Genomic DNA, 20,143 nt, shown 5'->3' with positions numbered 1-20,143 from the left:
CCACTTCAAATAATTTTAATATATTTTATAAATTTTGTTATTGCAGCTCTAACCAGAAATTTTAAATATTAATAATAAACTTTTAATTTACAAAAAATAACAAATAATTATTATGAATGAATCAACTTGGCGTTATATGACATTTCTTCACTTAACCGGTTTGTACAGCGGCTTCTGTGGTTTGCAATATTTAACCGTTTCGTTGACAGAAAACAGATGTCAAACTCATTTTTGCAATGTTAATAATAAAAATTTAAAAATTTTGTTGTAGTCATAATATTTTAATAATATTCATAATTTTATAAAAGAGTATTATAATATCCTCTCTATACCATACTCTCTCTATAACACCCTTTATGCTAATCTCATTGTTATACTTAGTGAATGCTAAACCTGCATTTACACTGGCTAAAAATCTTTAGCAAGATTTTTGAATTAAACTTAGTACTAACTTTTATTTCGTACTAAAAATTTACATAAGATTTTGTGTTAAAAAAAATATGACTAACGTTTGAGATTGTGGCCATTAGAGGCCAGTGTAAATGCCATATTAAGTAATTCTTTAATTTTTACTAATTGTTAAACTTATATATAGTTTTAAAAGCATTACCAATAAAAACTGAGTAATATATATTAAAGCTACTCTCCTACATATTTCGAAAAATGTTTTATATAATTAATTACAATGAAATTGCAAAAATCGAGAATATTATATCAATGCACAAATTCAATTCTAGAATCGAATTTTGAATTTAATTTATTGAGGAATTGGCTGAAGATTAAATCCGTTTACTAAAATTTTATTTAGGAATTTCTCGTTAGGTTAATGGGAAGGTATGGGAATAGTTTTCTAATACATTTTCGTCAGTTAACAGATTTAAATAAATTAAGTCAGTTTTTTCACATTTTGAGAGTTTGTAAATGAAAAACTAAAACGAAAATTTTGAGCGAAGATGTATTTTTCTTTTAATAAAAAATAAATTATTAGAATATTATTTAATAATAAATAATGCAATATAAAAAAAATACAATGTTACAAATTATATATGTATAATAATCACTAAACCAATGGCTCATTCTTGCATACAAAATTTCAAGCGCGAATGATCACACATTCTGTATATATGCGTTCCAACGAATGCGTTCCAAATATGTTTCATTTTATTTGGGTTGTGGTTATTTAGTGTTCAAACTCTGTTGTCTTCTCACAACCGACATACGGATTTCATTCTTATGCAAAATAGCAACTCTTCAAAATTTTATTCTTGATTTAATAATATTTACTGCCCATACTTATCAAAGTCCAGCACTTCTATTTTTTTTTCTAGTAATCATTAAAGAAAGCACTATTATTGGTTGATTTTGAATTATTTATAATTTTTTAAAAAGTATTGTATGTTTTTTTTGTATATACAGCAACTGCCGCTTTTATCTTGTGAACAACATTATAAACATTACACCATATATTAAATTACTTAAATTTTCTGCGTTTTCTTCCATGCTGATTTATTTTATTCAACCAATACAACATTTAATATAATCTGTTTACAATTAAAATGTAAACGCGGAAAATCTCTAAAACTAGAACTTGTTGACACATAAAAGCTCTTTCCCATTCCTTAAGTAACTCATGATAATGTAAACGCAAAAAGCTCAATGTTACTATATGACTTACTAAGTAAGTAGTGAAAACGTAGTATAACATTCCAGGTAAATGTCACAATATAAGGATTTTGTAAACATATCAAAAAAAATTAATTCGAAAACAAACAAAAATCATATATTAGTATTTTATATATAAATAAAATGTTTTATTTCATATTAATACAATAATTGTTATTTAATTATTATATTATTATAATTTTTAAAAATAATTACTATTTTATTAAAATCGTTGGCATCTAAACTGACATTTATCAATTTCTTTTTCACAACGTTTCAATCGGTTCAGAATTTCAAACATGGCGTTGAAATGAAACACCGCTTCCGTTGTGTGGGCCAAATGTTCGGTTTTTTCTTTTCGTACGGTTCTTAAACATGACTGGTTTAACGAATAGGGTAAGTGCGGAATTTTTGGGAAAAAAATTAAGTTAAACTACGTTTTAAATATATATAAATTTGCAGTAAAGTGTCCTTTAGCTATTTTTAATAAAATGTTGATTAAAATTGCAGTTTTACTATTGATAAACCGTACTTATAAATTGATATAGTGAAGAAAGTTTTTGTGGAATCTCACACGTGCCACAAGTGACGCTATCTGTCAAATTTTTAACGAAAATGAAGTTACAATTAAAAGAAGCACTAATTTTAAAGTGAATAATATAAAATCGAATTAAAAATCGTTAAATGGTTACATTTATTGTGTAAAAATTTTGCAGTTGAATGAATTAGTGTTAACATAACCTTATTTTTGATTCGTGTATGTTGTATTTGTAACATTTGCTTTACATTTTTTATTTATAATTGCAGGCCGTTGTTATTGATGGTCGTGGCCATTTGGTCGGCCGTTTGGCTTCCGTCGTTGCTAAATATCTTTTACAAGGTGGCAAAGTAGCTGTTGTACGATGCGAAGAATTGAATCTTTCTGGTCATTTTTACAGAAACAAAATTAAGTTCTTGGCTTACTTGCGTAAACGTTGCAATGTTAATCCTGCCCGTGGTCCATACCATTTCCGTGCACCATCAAGAATTTTCTACAAAGCTGTTAGAGGTATGTGTAAATTGCAATTATTTATATCTGGAGTTTGAGTTATGATGTAAAAAATAATTTTACCTACATTATTTGATGTATAATGAAATGAAATCAAACTCACTGATAATCATCGTTGCAAATCCTACATTCTTCAACCTTTCTACAATTTATTAATATTTACTATTGTTTTCTTATAGGTACGTAAACATGTTCTCAATTTATACTTATTGTATGTATTTCCTGATGATTCTCTACAACTTACCTACATTATTTGAATCCAGAATATGTAACAACACATGACTGAAACAAATTCCAACAACGTGAATACGCATAACTAAGTAGTTTCTAATTAGGTTTGTTTTTTTTTTTCTTTTTAAAGGCATGATTCCACACAAAACATTGCGCGGCCAAGCTGCACTTGCACGTTTACGTGTCTTCGATGGTATTCCACCACCATACGATACACGTCGTCGTGTTTGTGTACCAATTGCTATGCGCAGCTTGACATTGCGTTCGGACCGTAAATACTGTCAAGTAGGTCGTCTATCACATGAAGTTGGTTGGCATTACCAAGATGTTGTGAAGAGTTTGGAAAGAAAGCGCAAGGCCAAATTGCGTGTCACACTCAAGCACAACAGAGCAATGAAGAAGTTGACTCACAAGGCTCGCGAAAATATTGCAAAGGCTGCCGAACCCTTCAACAAAATCATCAAGTCTTATGGTTACGAATGTTAAAATTCGTAATTCGTTTACTTGTGTAAATTTAATAAGTGAAAAACATAAATCTTTTTAAATAAACAATAAGTTAAAAAAACAGCTGTTCTACTATATTTTAAAAATTTTTATTGTTTATCTAAAGTTTTGCACTTTAAATTTGGAATTCTATTGTCGCTTATATGCCGCTACCATATTTTTTTGCCAACAAAAGTTGAATTTTGCCATTTCCACTCATCTGGGACACAGAGCATGTCTGCCACCATCTACAGATAGCTGTACAGCTGTTATAAAACTAGCCATATCGCTGACAAGAAAGCATTTGGACTTGAAACTTCATTTGGATACCCGTTCCTGCCCAATGCATGCGACTGGTTACCTCATTCCAGCAATGCTTTGTATGTTTTTCGTCCATTTCACCACTTCACCACACTGGATATCTTAACTATACAACCCTTTGTTTTAATAAGCTCTGATGTTGCAAGCATAGAAAGTTGACCTTAGATTTATTTGCATTGTACGATCGAACTGTTCCAAATCTGTACATTCTATAGAACCCATTTCCATAATACCAGCGCCATTAACAAGCACATTCAGATGTTTGTATTTTTGTACAACTTTTTCAAAAGCAGTTTGGATATCACATTCGCTTCTCATGTCTGCCTTAATTGTTATTGGCGGTTCCTTAGATTTGCATTTCTTCGCGGTCTTTTTAAGACCTTATATACCAGAAACTGCACCAGTGATGAATACCACTTTGTCCTTAAAGTTCATTTTAAGTTTGCTGACAGATTCCTTAGACATCCGCCTACTGCACACCCACAAAATGCGGTATAACAGATATTGTGTTTTGGCAGCGGACATATTAAAAAAATATATTTGTTCAAATATTCTTATTGGAAAAAATAAAATAATGTAGTATTTAAATAAATTACCATCTAATTTAATTTCGAAATACGGATTAAGTTAGATATTTTTCCTAAATCATCTGGGACACAGTGCGTGTCTACCACCATCTACAGATAGCTGTACAGCTGTTATAAAACTGGCCATTTCACTGGCAAGAAAACATATCGCACTTGAAACTTCAGTTGGATTCCCGTTCCTGCCCAATGCATGCGATTGTTTACCACGTTCAAGCAATGCCTTGTATGCTTCTTCGTCCATTCCACCTCTTTTTTGCAAATTCGTTACAATAGTACCTGGATTAACACAATTACAACGTACACCCTTGAGTCCCAAATCTAAAGCAACACTCTTTGTTAATTGATCTACTCCTGACTTGGAAATATTGTAAGCTACCAAATTTGAAAAGGAACGGACACCACACACACTGGATATATTAACTATACAACCCTTTGTTTTAATAAGCTCTGGTGCTGCAAGCATACAAAGTTGATACATGGATCTTAGATTTGTTTGCATTGTGCGATCATACTGCTCCAAGTTTGTAGATTCTATAGAACCCATTTCCATGATACCAGCGCCATTAACAAGTACATCCAGACGTTTGTATTTTTGGATAGTTTCTTCAAAAGCAGTTTGTATATCGCATTCACTTTGCAAGTCTGCCTGAAGTGTCAGCGGTTTTTCCTTGGATTTACATCTTTGCGCTGTTTTCTCTAGACCTTCTTTACTTCTACCAACCAAGGCTAATTTAGCACCGAGTTGTGCAAAGTCCGCAGCTGTTTGTGCACCTATGCCAGACGAAGCACCAGTGATAAATACTACCTTGTCTTTGAAATCCAATTTAAGTTTGCTGCCATTAGTGTCACATTTCGTTGAATTTAGCCTTCTGCACATCCAGAATTTGTGGTATAATGACAGATATTGTTTTCTGGCAGCGGACATATTTAAAGTATTACATATTAAATTTATTTACTTTTTTTACGAAAAAAAAATAATCTAGTATTTGAATGCATTGCCATCAAATTTTATTTAATTTCACAATACAAAATATTCAGATTTATGTCCTAAACCAGCACCTTTGAAAAGATTATAGCTAAGCTATTGTATTTCTTAGTCTCAAAATATACTATACTTATTGCAATCTGCATTTATCTTGGACACATTGCATGTCGACCACCGTCAACTGGCATGTTGACACCAGTTATAAAGCTGGCTTTCTCGCTAGCTAGAAAGCAAATCACACCCGAAACCTCATGCACTTCCCCAGCCCTTCCCAATGCATGTGTAGTTTTACAATGTTCCAAAAATTTTGCATATGCAGTTTCATCCATACCACCACGTTTATGCAATTCCGTTGCTATAACACCTGGGTTGACAGAATTGCAACGCACACCTTTTGCTGCCAGTTCTAAAGCAACGCATCGTGTAAACTGATCAATAGCCGTTTTTGATATATTATAAGCCAATACATTCGGGAAAGCACGCAAACCACAAACACTTGATATGTTGACAATATTTCCCTTGGTTTTTATTAATTCCGGTACGGCCAACATTGTTAATTGATAGACAGATCTCACATTAGTATTCATAAGACGATCGAATTGCTCTAAGTTCGTGTTTTCGATGGAACCGGTTTCAATTATTCCTGCAGCATTTACAAGCACATCCAGGCGTTGGAATTGTTTTATAGTTTTGGTTATAATATGCTGAACTTCCAATTCATTATTCATGTCAGCTTTTAACTCAAGGATGGTTTGAGTTGCTGCGACATCATTGATAATTGCTTTTTTGCAATTACTTGCTGTTTCTCTTAGTTTATCTTCATTTCGTCCAACTAAAGCCAAACTGGCACCCTCTTTTGCAAACTCAACTGCGGTGGCTGCTCCAATACCCGAACTGGCACCAGTAATAAGAATCACTTTTCCTTCAAAAGATACCATAATTAATATATTGATCTAATATTTAATTAATTATGAAAAGTAGTAATAGCGCACCTGCCTCATAAGTTATTCGCAGTATAATGACAAAATGAACAAAGATGTGTTGAAAAATTTGTTTAACTATATTCTAGATATTGTTTGTTTTGAAGACAAGTTTGTTTTGGAATTTAAAGATTTGTACGAATTGATATAGATCGCTATATAGTACACATAATAGAAAAGTAGAATGAAATATTCCTTTTTTAATTTTATTACTGAGTTTGTGGAGTCCTCCCTAGGTAAGACATAATTATATTATTTTGCTAATTTCTACATACGGAGTCTGCTTTTCGAAATAAGAGTTATGGAGTATAAAAATTTAATGTCAATACCTTCTGAGAAAATAATATTCGAGATACCGTGCCTTGGGGGGTTATGCGGAAGGAAATGACAATTATTTTATAACGAAGTGCGCGTTATTGACATTCCACTCTATAAGTGTTTTTTATTCAACATAACCGTTTTTACTAACAATACTATTTTCAAAAAGTTTATAAAGTTTTATGTTCTGTGCTTAACTTTTTTATGTGATTAGTTAGGTCTAATTACTCTTCGATTAGTATAAAAAATGCGACAGTTTGAACTACGACAAATTAATTTCATTCAAAATTTGTTGGCATTGAACTGTGACTAGCATTATAACTTTATTTGTAATTATAATCAACAAGTGTTGATTTATAAAAAAAAATAATATATTGCTATCCCTTCCGAACTTACGATAGTTTAAAATAGAAAACAATAATTGTATAAAATGAGCACATAATAAATTTATTTTAGAAATAAATGCAAATCTGTGCAATATAACATTTAAGCTTTTAATAGCTTCTCGTATACAAAAACTTAACGTGGGCACATAGCATGTCTACCACCATCAACAGGTAAGCTAGCACCAGTAGTAAAACTAGCACAATCACTTGCCAAAAAGGTAATAGCATTCGATACTTCGCGAACTTCACCTGGTCTACCTAAGGCGTGAGTGGTACGTGAATGTTCTAAGAATTTAGCATAGGTGGCCTCATCCATGCCACCACGTTTATGTATTTCTGTAATAACCACACCGGGATTAACAGCGTTGCAGCGGACACCCTTCAAGGCCAGTTCAAGGGCAACACAGCGTGTGAATTGATCAACAGCAGCTTTGGAGATGTTGTAAGCCAACACACCCGGAAAAGAACGTATGCCATTCACACTCGAAACATTTACAATATTTCCTTTTGTTTTTATTAATTCTGGCACAGCTAACATGGTTAACTGATATACTGAACGTATATTTGTGTTCATAACTCGATCGTATTGCTCAAGGCTGGTATTTTCAATGGTACCGGTTTCCAATATTCCAGCATTATTAACCAATACATCGATTTTATTATATTTGGATAGTGTATCGTTTACAATGCGCTTCACATCGTCTTCTTTGTTCATATCAGCTTGTACCAGCAGTGGTTCATTGCCTTTGGCTTTTGTTACCTTTTCTGCTACTTCTTTGAGTTTCTCTAAATTACGTCCCACGATGGTTAGAAGTGCACCCAATTCGGCAAAATGTACTGCTGTTTCAGCACCTATGCCAGAACTGGCACCTGTGACAATAACGACTTTATTGTTGAAGTCCATTGTAAATATGCGATGACCCACTGGTACTTATGGCACAGTTTGATTAAAATAACTGTTTTTATCAAAGCTCTTCAAAATTAGTACTTGATGTTTGTTATACAATATTGACAGGGTGCCAGATATTTTCTAAATTTCTTATGATGGTTTATATATAAAGCGTTTATTATTTGTAATAATCCCTTTAAATTGCCATTAATTGGAAGTGTTGCAACTGTTTAAGAAAACTCAACATTTTAAAAATTTGTATTAAACAAAACGAATAGTTTTAAAGGCATTTATTCAAATAAATGGCATTAATTGAAATACGCAATTGTTGTTGCAGATAAGTTTTCACATATACGTTTACATTACGAACTTAAGCTATTGGAGTTTGCTAAAGTTAGTTTCCAAACGTAAAGCGTTTACATTATTGCTTTGGGTTTTCAATTAGACAGTTTTTGATATTTTTTCATTTGTTTACGTTTTCCATCTGCTTAGATATCCTTTGTTACAAGTTTACAAACGAAAGTAATATGTCATTTCGACACTTTTTTAGCAAAAATGTATTGATAATATGCGGCGGATGCGGCGGTGTATTCATAAAAAATAATTAAATGGATCTAATACCATGCAGCTTAATCAATTTTTGTTAATCAAATTAGGATTTGGTCGTTTCCATTGGCGTAAATGGATGTATGGAATCAATTCGAATGAAATGAAATTGAGTCAGAAAGTTGTGGAAGTTCTAGGAGAGCTTCTGTTTGTTTATGTTTCAATTGTTAATAGATAATGTCACATTTTGTTTTGTTACCAGAAATCAATCGACTGTTCATGGAAAATGCTAAAAATTGTGTGTATAATACGGCATTTGTACTGGCCGAAAATGGCTCATTTTGGTCAAAAATTGAAAATGAGAAGCGAATGACTCATTCTTGCATATAAAATTTTAAACGCGAATGTGCCATTCCATCACATTCTGTATGAATGCGTCCCAACGACTTTAGCATGCGTTCCAAATGCAAAGGAATACGTTGAACATACCCTAAATAAAAGCTCTTCATGGCATTTTGACAGTTTGAGTGAGCTGTTTTTGACATATTTACAAAAAAAGGTAAGCAAATGTTTGGTGGTTACCTTTTTTTTTTGAAAACGATGCATCTCTTTTTAGAACTTCTATTTTCCAAAAAGTTGTTAATTAAAGTTAAAAACATGTTTTAGGTTTCTAATTGGTTTATACTTTAAATAAAAGAGAAGCAAAACAAAATGTTTAATATATTTATTAAGTGCAATAAATTATTGTTAGCTTGAACGCAATTGGTAGATATATGCATTTATTTCGACGCAAGGTTCATCTTGAATAAATATTGCACAACTCTGTTCTTAAATTTTTTTTTGCAACTACTCTCGGTAACTCGGTTGGAGAGAATATTTTTTTTATTTCTTTCAAATTCAAAATTGTGCTAGTCAATTTTAATTAAGTGACAAAACAATATGCAAACAACATAATTTACAAAAATTTTTATTTACTTTAATATTAATAAATGCACATAAATTTCATTGTGTTAAAAATTTCGAAAGATGATTCGATTTCTCATTTAACGTGGACACATTGCATGTCTGCCGCCATCAACAGGTAAGCTAACGCCTGTGCTAAACGTTGCTAAATCGCTAGCCAAAAATGTAATAGCATTAGCTACTTCATCAGCAGTACCAGGGCGACCAAGTGCATGAGTAGTTTTTGAATGTTCTAAAAATTTTGCATATGCTTCCGCATCCATGCCGCCACGTTTATGCAGATTCGTCACGGTCACCCCTGGATTTACACAATTTGCACGCACACCTTTTGCTGCCAGTTCTAAGGCAATACAGCGCGTAAACTGATCTACACCCATTTTAGATATATTATATGCTAGAACACCGGGAAACGAACGTATACCATTCACACTGGAAACATTGACAATATTTCCCTTTGTTTTTATTAATTCCGGCACCGCCAGCATTGTTAAATGATATATTGCTCGCAAATTTGTATTCATAACACGATCATATTGCTCCAAACTAGTGTTCTCGATTGTACCAGTTTCAATGATGCCCGCATTATTTACTAAAACATCAAGTCTGCCATATTTATCAATGGTATCTTGCCAAACACATTTGGTTTGGGCTTCATTGGATACATCACCAATAACTAAATGTGGTTTTTGTCCAACTGCAGCACATTTTTTAGCAACTTCTTCCAAATTGGCTTCGTTGCGTCCATTCAAGGCTAGCACAGCACCTAATTTGGCGAATTTTACGGCTGTTGCGGCTCCAATACCGGAACTAGCGCCAGTGATAAGCACAACTTTGCCAGCAAAGTTCATAGTGAAGGTCAATGAATTTTTCGATTCTGTTTGTTACGCAATTGAGCTACCACTTCACTATCACTTCACCCCCAGCAAATCAACTCAATTATTGCTTTGTTTAATTTTTTACTTTACTAAATTTTTTGAAATTTATGTCTTTTTGTTTTTATTCGTTTACGCTTTGATAATGAATTTCTCCAGTGTTGAATAGTTTGATTTTGATAAGAGCTAATGAGAATAAAGATCAAAAAGTGTTGTGTAGTCGTATTATTTGCTTTTCCAAAAACTTTAACGATGAGAAGTTTTTCTTCTTAAGATCGAATGAAACGACGTCATTTATAAGTCCTTTATAAGCAATATGCTATCTGTCTATATAAATTTGTTCACGAAATATCGAGCAGCTCTTAGAATGCCCTGCACTAATGCACATATGGAATAGGCGGAAGAGGCCATAAAACTTTGAAAAGTAGGTCTACTACTTTTTATTGACGCAACAGGGCTTAGAGACCTACTTTAAACCCAGAATAAAGCACAATAGACCCGACGGTAGGAGTGATATATCCCCTAACAATAATAATAAATAATCGGGCTTTAAATTTGTAAATACATTACCTTCATTCCACAAACAACAGCGAAACGCGCCATCTTGCGACAACTTCTACGTGCAACTTCAATGTTGACGACACAAACGCCGATTAACAACAAATAAAGTTACATGTACTTTTCATGTAAAAATTTCTAATTTTAAAGACTGTCTTGAGAACCAAGTAATATCTATATATTGTTTAGTAAAACAATTGATAAAGTGCCAATATATTCCAAAATTACTCATCAATCTCACTTAAGCCAAATATGTGAGTGAGATATGCGAATGATGGCAAAGAAACCAATATACTAGTGAGTAAAGTATTTTAAAACATTTCTTGGGCCAATTTAATCAGAAAATATGTGTATATATACGACGCTATAATTTAGAGTTAGTCTAATTCATAGATGGTGACATAATGATGTGTTTTATGAACATAAACTGGGATACATAATCAGAATGCCTATGGAAAAAAATGTAGCAGGATTTACATATTTTAATGTGAAATCACGGAAACACGCAAAAAAGGATGATCAAAAAATATAGAACGATGGCAAAAAATAGACATCGTCGGGTTGAATATAGTTCGGCAGGTTTTGTGAATTCATGGTATGTTAAACACCCTCGATATTTATTATTCAATTTATTATTTTTTTTTTTTGTGAGAGATATTTGCTAAAATTAACTTTTGCTTTTCTTTTCTAAATTATTTAATACTCGTAATCCTCTAGAGACTATTTAATAGAGTATATAACAAAGTTGACTTAAAGAAATAGTTTTCTGTGTGAACTTGGGGAATATAGATGTTTTGTGGTCAGCTCATCCAATGAACACTAAAATTTAATCTATTGATAATTTCTTTATATCAAACAGAAATAAAAATAGGCGGATCCAGTCTCCACATATAGACTGAAATTGTTCAGATGGTAACGCAGGTAGGTAGTGACTTTGAGTGTTGCGCCAATAGCAACATTTTGACTTTTTGTCAAAATGTTGTTGTGAGCCAATACTACAAAAATGGTCTGGTCCATAGAATTTAATGGGTGATCCAGTACTTGCAGATTGTTTGCAGTCTCTTTGCCCTTGTAGAAGATCTTGTTGAGCTACAAAACTTATTACATTTTCATAGCGTTTCATAGTGTGTTGTATTCTAGAGTGTTAATTTTTTGACATTATCTTTATAAGGCTATTAATTAATTAAGCGATTATTGAAGACATTCATTTTGGATCCGTTTTCACAATGCTGAAAAAGAGAACATTTTCTCAATCTCAATTACAGTTTGTATATTTCAAATCGTATATTTCTTAGACTTATTTCTAATATTTATTTCTTAATATCTATAAGTATAATAATTCCCTAACAAAACATTTAAATGTCTATTTATGGACATCCTGATGATATATAAGATATAAGGTTATTAGTTTCACTTGAATAATCGTAAATCTGTATTTATCTTACCCTTCTGCTGTTATAGTTTTTCACATGAATGAATAAGTTATTAACGAAGGACAAAAGTGCTTTGTAGTACACAACATTTTGAATTGGACTGCATATGATTTTTTTATAGAAGAGTTCGAACAGACTGGCACTTGCAATCCAACAAAATATATATATGGAAAATATATATAAACTAACATAATTAAATAAAAAATTCGAATATTTCCTAAGATCACTGATGTTGAGTACTTGGCAATACTCGGTCAGCCAAATTTAAATAAATTAATAAAATTTTTGTTGTTGTTTCTTCATTACAGTTCGAATCGTTCTAGTTTTCTTTTTGTCATAAGACGCGACACATTCGACCAAAAAGTGAACCTTAAGATTTTTTTATGTTTAGTTTTACTTTATTGTTAGGTATATTACATATGGTTTTATTTTACAGAACATGTATGTGTTTATAATTTATATGCTTTTTCAAAAAATCATTTAACTTTTCCAGTTTTTATTTGAGATTAACAATTAGAGCTGAGCACAAGAATAATCGGGGAATTTTTGTGTCTGGAGGAAATAAATTTAATCACATTTTGAAAAATACTCGTATAACAATTTATTTTATTTAACTCATTTGAGTTTTAATATTATTTTTTTTTAATTTTTAATTTGTATATATTGAATCAATCGCTGATTTTATTTTTTTTCATTTAAGTAGTATAAAGTATTCCCGTGTCTACAACTCTAATAACAATTTCCGTTCTACGTTCTAAAAGCGAGGGTCAGAATTCTAATTTTCTTATATTAAAATCTAAAAATTATATATATTTTTAAATTTCTTACAATATTTATTAAATTTTTTTACTTTATAAAAATAAATATTAATGCTGTCTTTCCATTCCACATATGAGATACAAAATTTTTTTCAAAACATTTTCTTTTGCTTAGAGCTAATTAATCTTTGGATAATTTAAATTATGTTTTAATATTTATATTTATTTAAAAGTTATATTTATTTAATTTTTATATTTATATGTGTAACATGTGCGTATATATTTGTTATATATTTTAATTGAATGTAAGCGTGTTTATGTATGGGCAATATAGCTAATAATATATAAATAAATACAGTTTGGGAATTAAATGAGTTAGAAATATATCTCTATTTAATTATCTTCGGACTGTAGTCGCTTTTTTTTTTTTGTTAAAATAAATAATACATATATATAATAAAGTATTGATTCTTATAATAATAATCGTTAATGAAGATGCATTCAAATAATCAAAGTGCTTATTATTAGCAATAGAGTCTACTCATAGTAGAGACTTATTTTATGTGGGGCTATTGTAAAATAAATTGAAGTTCATATGAAAAATAAAATTGAAATAAAATTAATCACTTCTACTGTAAAATATAGGTCCGCGAAGTTTTCTTGAGTACGCTATGAATTATTAGGGTTTATCATGGGAAATAGTTTTGTGTATCATATCACTGTAAGCATAACTCATTCCAAGTGAGCCTGTTATGGACACACAGAAAACTACAGTTAGTTGATTTTAAAACCTGTCATCTGTATAATTGGTAGAGTGCGGCTTATAGTTACTAAGTCAATATTGATACAGTGATTATTGTTGAATATGTTATATAAAGATTGATACATGGAGCACTACGTTTGAAAGTAATAATACGAGTATTAGGAATTCCTTCTATTGCTATATTAGCAATGCTATAAACCCTAGTGAGTAGGTAGGTTGTGTCACCTAGCAGTGATCAAGTATAGATTTGATAGATCCGTGACGATACTACACTAGAGTCTTTATCAAAATTAATTACGACATTATGGAGCATATACGAATTTTAAGATATAGTTTAGAAATGAAATTTATTTGATTTTTCTAGAAAGTCAGAAAGAAGCAAAGGGAATGCTCCAGAGTTTTCTTGAAACACGGTACCTTATATATCGTGATTTCGTCACTGCTGGTGATGTTTAGTTTATATGCTTGTGTTATTACAATATAGTCTCCTGTTAAAATAACTCGTGTTCTGTAGTTGTTTCGATTAAGCAACAATACACTTTAGTGTATATTTCATAAACCCTGTAAATCGAAAAAATAAAAGAAAAAATTTAATTAATTAAAAAAATTTTAGATCTTTAAAAATAATTAGGAGTAAATATTTTCTAAATATTTGGTATGCAAGCACATCTAGTATATAGAAATCATGTGTTAGATATAAATGAATATTTTTCTGAAAACACTACATATAAACTATACATCGAATTTATGACAAAAATTAAATTTATTAATAATATAAATAATTTTAAATAAATAAAACTTTATAAGGAAATATTAGGTATTATGTTTTATAGCATAATAATGAAAGTATTATATTATTTGTGCTACTCGTATAGTATTTGTTGTATTTCCTGATTAGAGACCACTATTGAAGTCCGAGCACATCTTATCTTAAAAAATTATTTACGTATATAGAAAAATATTTACATTGTTAAGCAAGGATTAATTAATAAATTATTTTCATATATATGTATGTAATAAAAGGACTTGTTTATGCATTTTTAAATATATTAATTAGGTCTTAAAATATTATTTAAATTAGCATTGGATATAAAAAGCAATTGATAATTAATAGATAATATAATTAATGGGTTTTATTAATCTAGATATATTTAAATTAATAATATTAAAAAATAATAATTTCATATGATTATTATGTATTAAAAATTGCATATTTCAGGATATCTTAATTATATAAAATTTTCGGAAGTGTAGATTTGTAAATATATATATATAACTTTTGTTAATATATAACAAATGTATACATTATTTTTTTTTATTTTTTGATATATTGAAATATGTTATTCTTTATAATTAAGTTTTTAGTTATTTTTTTATGTGTAATATTTTATTATTCATACGAAATCTTGTTCTTAATTCATGAATGAGTCTGTAATAAAATTTCCTCTCTTGGTTTTACCATAAAGTAGTACAAAAAACATAATTCTGTATGTTTTACTATGCGATCTATCCACGCTTCATGGCGTAGATACATTGGATTAAAATCCTAAAATTTTTAGAAAATGCAAAGAGCTGAGCTTTAAATTTGTTAGCTTAATGATTTGCAGCTTTCAGTAATAATAAATCTTTATACAAAATTGTGTTAAAACCAATTTGGTGGAGTTCAACTTTAGGGTACGGCGGCAATTTCGCAACTTAAAATAATTCAATTTAACATTTAAAATAGAAATATACAATTATTATGTACAGTTTGCATGTTGTATGTTTATAAATTATAATTTTGAACTGATTTCCATTATTATTTATGATTTCCATTATTGTTTATGATTTCCATTAAAAAGATTGCACTGAAATGAATTATTTTATTTATATTTTATTTTACTTTAAATAATACAAGTATGTATAAATTTTTTAACAAGCCCTAATTTTATTGAAACATTTAAAAAAAAATAATTATTACATTGTAAAGTCATAAATTTTAATTAGAATTTAGTTTAAAGTATCATTTCCAATTTTTGAAAAATTTTTCCATAAAAAATTTATAATTGGCACTTAGTGTCGGAAAAAAATAAAAAACAAGACCGCACATAGTCGTAAATTGAAATAGGCACGTTAAGGGCTTAAAAAATTCTTTTGAAGCTCATGCGGGTGCATTAGTAGTGCAATTGTGGTCATGAAAAACTTTTATTTTTTTTTACTTTCATTTCGTATGCAAAATTGAAAGTGAAAATATTTTATTTTTCATAGCGTGTTTGTAAACGTTTTGTCCTAAATACTAAGAAAAACCAGTAACTGACATGTAATGCGATTAAAAACATAATAGAAAGCGAAACTAAACGAGTACAACAAGAAATATTGAGTTCTAACAGTCTTCTCTACTTGTTTGAACATCAAAAAATTTGGGTTAAGGCTGTTTATCGTCCACAATTTTCCTAAATAGAATATTTATTTTAATAACGACCATATCGATTGTTTGATATATTAGACTAATAATGATAGAACTCCAAAAAAGACAGACGTAAGGAGTTTATGCTTAGTTTGGTTACTATACTTGACTACTTATATCTCGAAAATAAATTCCAGAAAAGCTTTTTCACAATTTTGCGATCAAGACACAAATAGATAAAATTATTTAATTTACTCAAATGGGAATACCATATTTTCTCGATTGATTGTACGTCAAAAGCCGGTCAGAATTTTTCTTAAACCAATATAAAGTAAGCAAATTCGTTCACCTTGTAACCTCATCCAGTGTTTTTCATGCTAAAATCTTTGATATAAAGAAGACATATATCAAGATATTGTAGTATTCTATAGCAATTGTACAGTCGAACCAAAATTAAAGCTCGTTAATCAGTTCAAAATTTCTGTCATTTATATATTGTTATCAAAACTAGGCATCGAGGAATACAAGGGAATTAATTTGTAGATAAACTAGCGAGACATGGATATCGGAAGCATCCTTTGTAGAGAAACAAATATTGATATCATTAATACATATCAAAAGCGTATATAATATTATTCTCTAAGATTAGCAGCTCACAAGTGGGTAATCACTTTAAGCTGTCAAAAATTCAAAATATTGTATACAAGTTATAATTAATCGAAAATCCTGCTTAGAATAGCAGAGAATCAAATATTGACTTCATTGAAAATTGTCCAAAAGCATAATACGCTTTATTATTATCTAAGATTAATGGATAATTATGGCAGGTCGATAAAAAAAACCCAGTTAGGGTTAGGATCGAATTAGCAAAACTTGTGTCATGGCTGACAATTCATGTTAGGTACTTCCCTCAAACAGAAATTCGGAAACAATAGAGATAAACAAAACCGAACTATGCAATTACCTACACGTTACCTTTATCGCACAGGTTAATTTAAACACTTAGAAAGTTATCTTCGATATCGACGCCCATGGACTTTTTGTATAGGAAAATAAGTACTGCCGCCACTCAAACTAATGCGAATAAAACTAATCAATGGAAAGAAAAATCTTCTCTTTGGATAGTCATAATACCATATCATGACATCGAAATGATCTTGTAAATTGTGTTTCTCAATTTAGTGCTTTTCATTCAAAAGATAATTTACTTTAGCTAAGGCGAGAAGAAAGAATACCTAGGTTAGGTAAATTAGAGTGACGGCAATGTATACCAAAGCTCAGTTGAGCATAAATAATGGTCCTTGTAATATCATCAACACAGTATCTCCTACAAGTAAGAATTTGCTTTTACTTTCTGTTAAATTCACATACCATTACTATTACTATTTTTATTTTTACTAATCAACTGCGACACATTCCAAAGTAAGGATAAATTTATCTTCATTTCGAACTAATAAAAATAACCTCATATATTTAATCTATATATATCTTGAAATTATGTACTCTATATATATAGTTTTACACCATAACTAAAGATATATTATTAGTTAATATATACTAACTTTTCTATAACGCAGTGCGAATTTTCTTAAATACAAATACATATGTTTTATATTAACAGAATGAAATTATTTAATAAGCAGAAACGAAAATATATGATATTTAATTATATTGAAGCTTAGTATATAAGTTATGCTGTTTTCTTACTGTACTTTCTTATGTGTCTACATATAGCATATATATAATAATATTCTGTTTGTTTATCTTAAACATGTAACAAATGTTATAATTCTTTTATTTACATTCTAATCAAGTAAAAAAAATAAAAAAATAATAATTTGCCTCTAATTGAGTTTCATATACATTCTACTAATTATTTATTTCGACTTTTAAGCACTTATGTAAATAAATTTCCTATATACAAAAGCTTAACGCTGTTTTAATAATATGTAAGCACTTTAAATTATAGTAATGAATTCGACATATATAATGTATTAACTTTTTTAATAATACATACAACTATTTGAATTTGTTTCAAACTTAAATAAAAAGGATTTACTGAAACTGGACATAAAAAAATAAAAAACTATTTACTTAAATACTTTGTTTTAAATAAAGTCAGTGAAGTGGAGTTGCTTTATTTTACATATTTATGATTAATTTAACCAATAAACAAGGCAATTACAACTTAAACATATTAGTTATTTCTAATTACTAATTATTATAATTTTCTTTTTTATTTAGTTAATAGACTCATTAATATATAGTTTATGCTTAAATTTAGTATTAGCATTTATTAATTTAGTTATTTTTTATTATTACAATGTAAATAGTTGAACAAAAGAAGAAGCGTATTAACTATAAATTTTGTATTAATTTTGTTTTTGAGATAATTCACTTTTACTATTTTACTAACCAAAAATGGATCTAACGTATATTAAGTTTCTTAAATTCTTAGATAAAAATCATTGTACGCTATTTTAAAAAACAAAAACTATAATCACACTAATCATCTGTTTACAAGGATAATAATTTCATTTTTTCTCTTACTCGAAATGTTTGAGATGTGTGCTTAATAATTAACTATGTGTTTTTAAATAATGCATTACTACGACGACTGAGTATAATGTACTTGTAAATGTATAAAAATATATATTGTAAATCGAAGATGTGTTAAAAATTAAATGAGAATGATGCGATGTGCCACTTTAACTTCCTTGCCCATTAATGAGCTCATCACAAATCTTAACTAGCTCATTGTTTTCACGTGCTTTCTGCTGTAATTGTTCACTTAACGACGCCCTTGCCAATTCTTCCTTCTTTAATGAAGCTTTCAGTTTAGCTGCTTCGATGTGATGCTCCTTTGACATTAATTCCAGTTTATTGTTTGCACTAAAAAATTAATAAAAATTAATTGAAAATCAATAAAATTTAAAATTATTTTATTTAATTGTTATTGCATCTCTTTATAAAAAATTCTAAATTTCTATGTCTAATATTAATGGATTTTTCTTAGGGATTGAATTGAATATAGATTTTGTTAATTCTTATAAATACCGACAATTAGTAATGACCAAAATATTGGATAAATAATCAATTTGAGAAAATATCGCGAAATACTTATGATAAATTTCCATATTGAGAATATATATATACAATTTTTTCTTGTGATATTTTGTAGCTATAAATACAATTTGCAATTATTTTTATTTATTTAAACAAACATTTTAATAAATATTTTCGTCGGCTCTATAAAATACATTTAGTTATGTTGTTTGGGACATTTTTATTGGTTTATATGGCAGCTACTTCTACATCGCAATCGATGTGATCTACTACTGTCTGTAATAAACTACTAAAATTAAGAATAATTCATATTGAAATAGAAAATGTTCCCATACAACAGCATATATTCATGTACTTCATAGACTGCCGTGAAAAAATACACGGATATAAGATATAAATCTGTATACTTTTTCTTTGTGTGCAAAACTCCAGCTTCTGCTGCTTTGTCACTGTCACGGCGTCATAACCGTAAATTTCTAAATGTGCGGCTTCCATGTGGAAACTTTTCATTTGAAAATATCTTATTGTCCATTATTGCAGATAAGGAGTATTGGGTAAAAAAAAATATTACTGGTCTCATACTATTATCATATAGTGATATGTATATTTTAACTATTCAACCATCACGATGTATAATATCTACAAAATATTTTATTACTATTTGAAGGAACAGTGACAAATACTACTTTAAAGATGCATGTGCTCTCTCTGAAGAAAATCTCATAAAGCGTATCTGAGAAAATAAAAACTTTTGATAAAACTAACAATATCCTTTTGTTTAAGATTGTAAAACTTCACTTGATCGTAATATATGTAAAAATTGTACTAATTAAATCTATACTTATACATTCTAAACTATATATAAGTTTAATGTATATATTATACTTTAACGAAGTATAAAATTAATA

At 29.4% G+C, this 20,143-nt stretch overlaps 6 protein-coding genes and 1 pseudogene across 11 annotated transcripts in view; 1 reads left to right on the top strand and 6 right to left on the bottom strand.

Annotated features, from left to right (window-relative positions):
- The first annotated feature begins 1,952 nt into the window (after nt 1-1,952).
- LOC119673865 (60S ribosomal protein L13a) lies at nt 1,953-3,508 on the top strand. The gene is made up of 3 exons (XM_038084949.1): nt 1,953-2,058; nt 2,470-2,710; nt 3,072-3,508. Exons 1-3 carry the CDS (start codon nt 2,038-2,040, stop codon nt 3,425-3,427), a joined length of 618 nt encoding a protein of 205 aa, XP_037940877.1. The 5' UTR covers nt 1,953-2,037; the 3' UTR covers nt 3,428-3,508.
- A 7-nt stretch (nt 3,509-3,515) lies between these two features.
- Nucleotides 3,516-4,333, bottom strand: LOC119673866 (annotated as a pseudogene).
- Nucleotides 3,516-5,281, bottom strand: LOC119673864 (2-(R)-hydroxypropyl-CoM dehydrogenase-like). Its single transcript, XM_038084948.1, has 2 exons — nt 4,342-5,281; nt 3,516-4,217 (listed from the first exon to the last, which is right to left on the bottom strand). Exon 1 carries the CDS (start codon nt 5,255-5,257, stop codon nt 4,391-4,393), a length of 867 nt encoding a protein of 288 aa, XP_037940876.1. The 5' UTR covers nt 5,258-5,281; the 3' UTR covers nt 3,516-4,217; nt 4,342-4,390.
- A 52-nt stretch (nt 5,282-5,333) lies between these two features.
- On the bottom strand, nt 5,334-6,315 carry LOC119673863 (uncharacterized oxidoreductase TM_0325-like). Its single transcript, XM_038084947.1, has one exon. It carries the CDS (start codon nt 6,253-6,255, stop codon nt 5,464-5,466), a length of 792 nt encoding a protein of 263 aa, XP_037940875.1. The 5' UTR covers nt 6,256-6,315; the 3' UTR covers nt 5,334-5,463.
- Nucleotides 6,316-7,041: 726 nt separating this feature from the next.
- LOC119673862 (glucose 1-dehydrogenase-like) lies at nt 7,042-8,121 on the bottom strand. The gene has a single exon (XM_038084946.1). The coding sequence runs from the start codon at nt 7,903-7,905 to the stop codon at nt 7,135-7,137; it is 771 nt and encodes a 256-aa protein (XP_037940874.1). The 5' UTR covers nt 7,906-8,121; the 3' UTR covers nt 7,042-7,134.
- Nucleotides 8,122-9,387: 1,266 nt separating this feature from the next.
- Nucleotides 9,388-10,412, bottom strand: LOC119673861 (3-oxoacyl-[acyl-carrier-protein] reductase FabG-like). Its single transcript, XM_038084945.1, has one exon. It carries the CDS (start codon nt 10,245-10,247, stop codon nt 9,480-9,482), a length of 768 nt encoding a protein of 255 aa, XP_037940873.1. The 5' UTR covers nt 10,248-10,412; the 3' UTR covers nt 9,388-9,479.
- Nucleotides 10,413-18,488: 8,076 nt separating this feature from the next.
- LOC119673859 (transforming acidic coiled-coil-containing protein 1) overlaps nt 18,489-20,143 on the bottom strand; it is a 33,648-nt gene continuing 31,993 nt past the window's right edge. For all 6 annotated transcript variants that reach the window (XM_038084941.1, XM_038084939.1, XM_038084940.1 and 3 more), the window contains one exon: nt 18,489-19,061. In XM_038084941.1, the coding sequence (XP_037940869.1) occupies nt 18,878-19,061 (184 nt within the window). In that variant the 3' untranslated portion in view covers nt 18,489-18,877. The remainder of the gene's footprint in view (nt 19,062-20,143) is intronic.

This window comes from Teleopsis dalmanni, chromosome 2 (assembly GCF_002237135.1).
Source record: "Teleopsis dalmanni isolate 2A chromosome 2, ASM223713v2, whole genome shotgun sequence".
Taxonomy (NCBI): Eukaryota; Metazoa; Arthropoda; class Insecta; order Diptera; family Diopsidae; genus Teleopsis; species Teleopsis dalmanni.
This window is presented reverse-complemented; position numbering and strand designations above follow the sequence as displayed.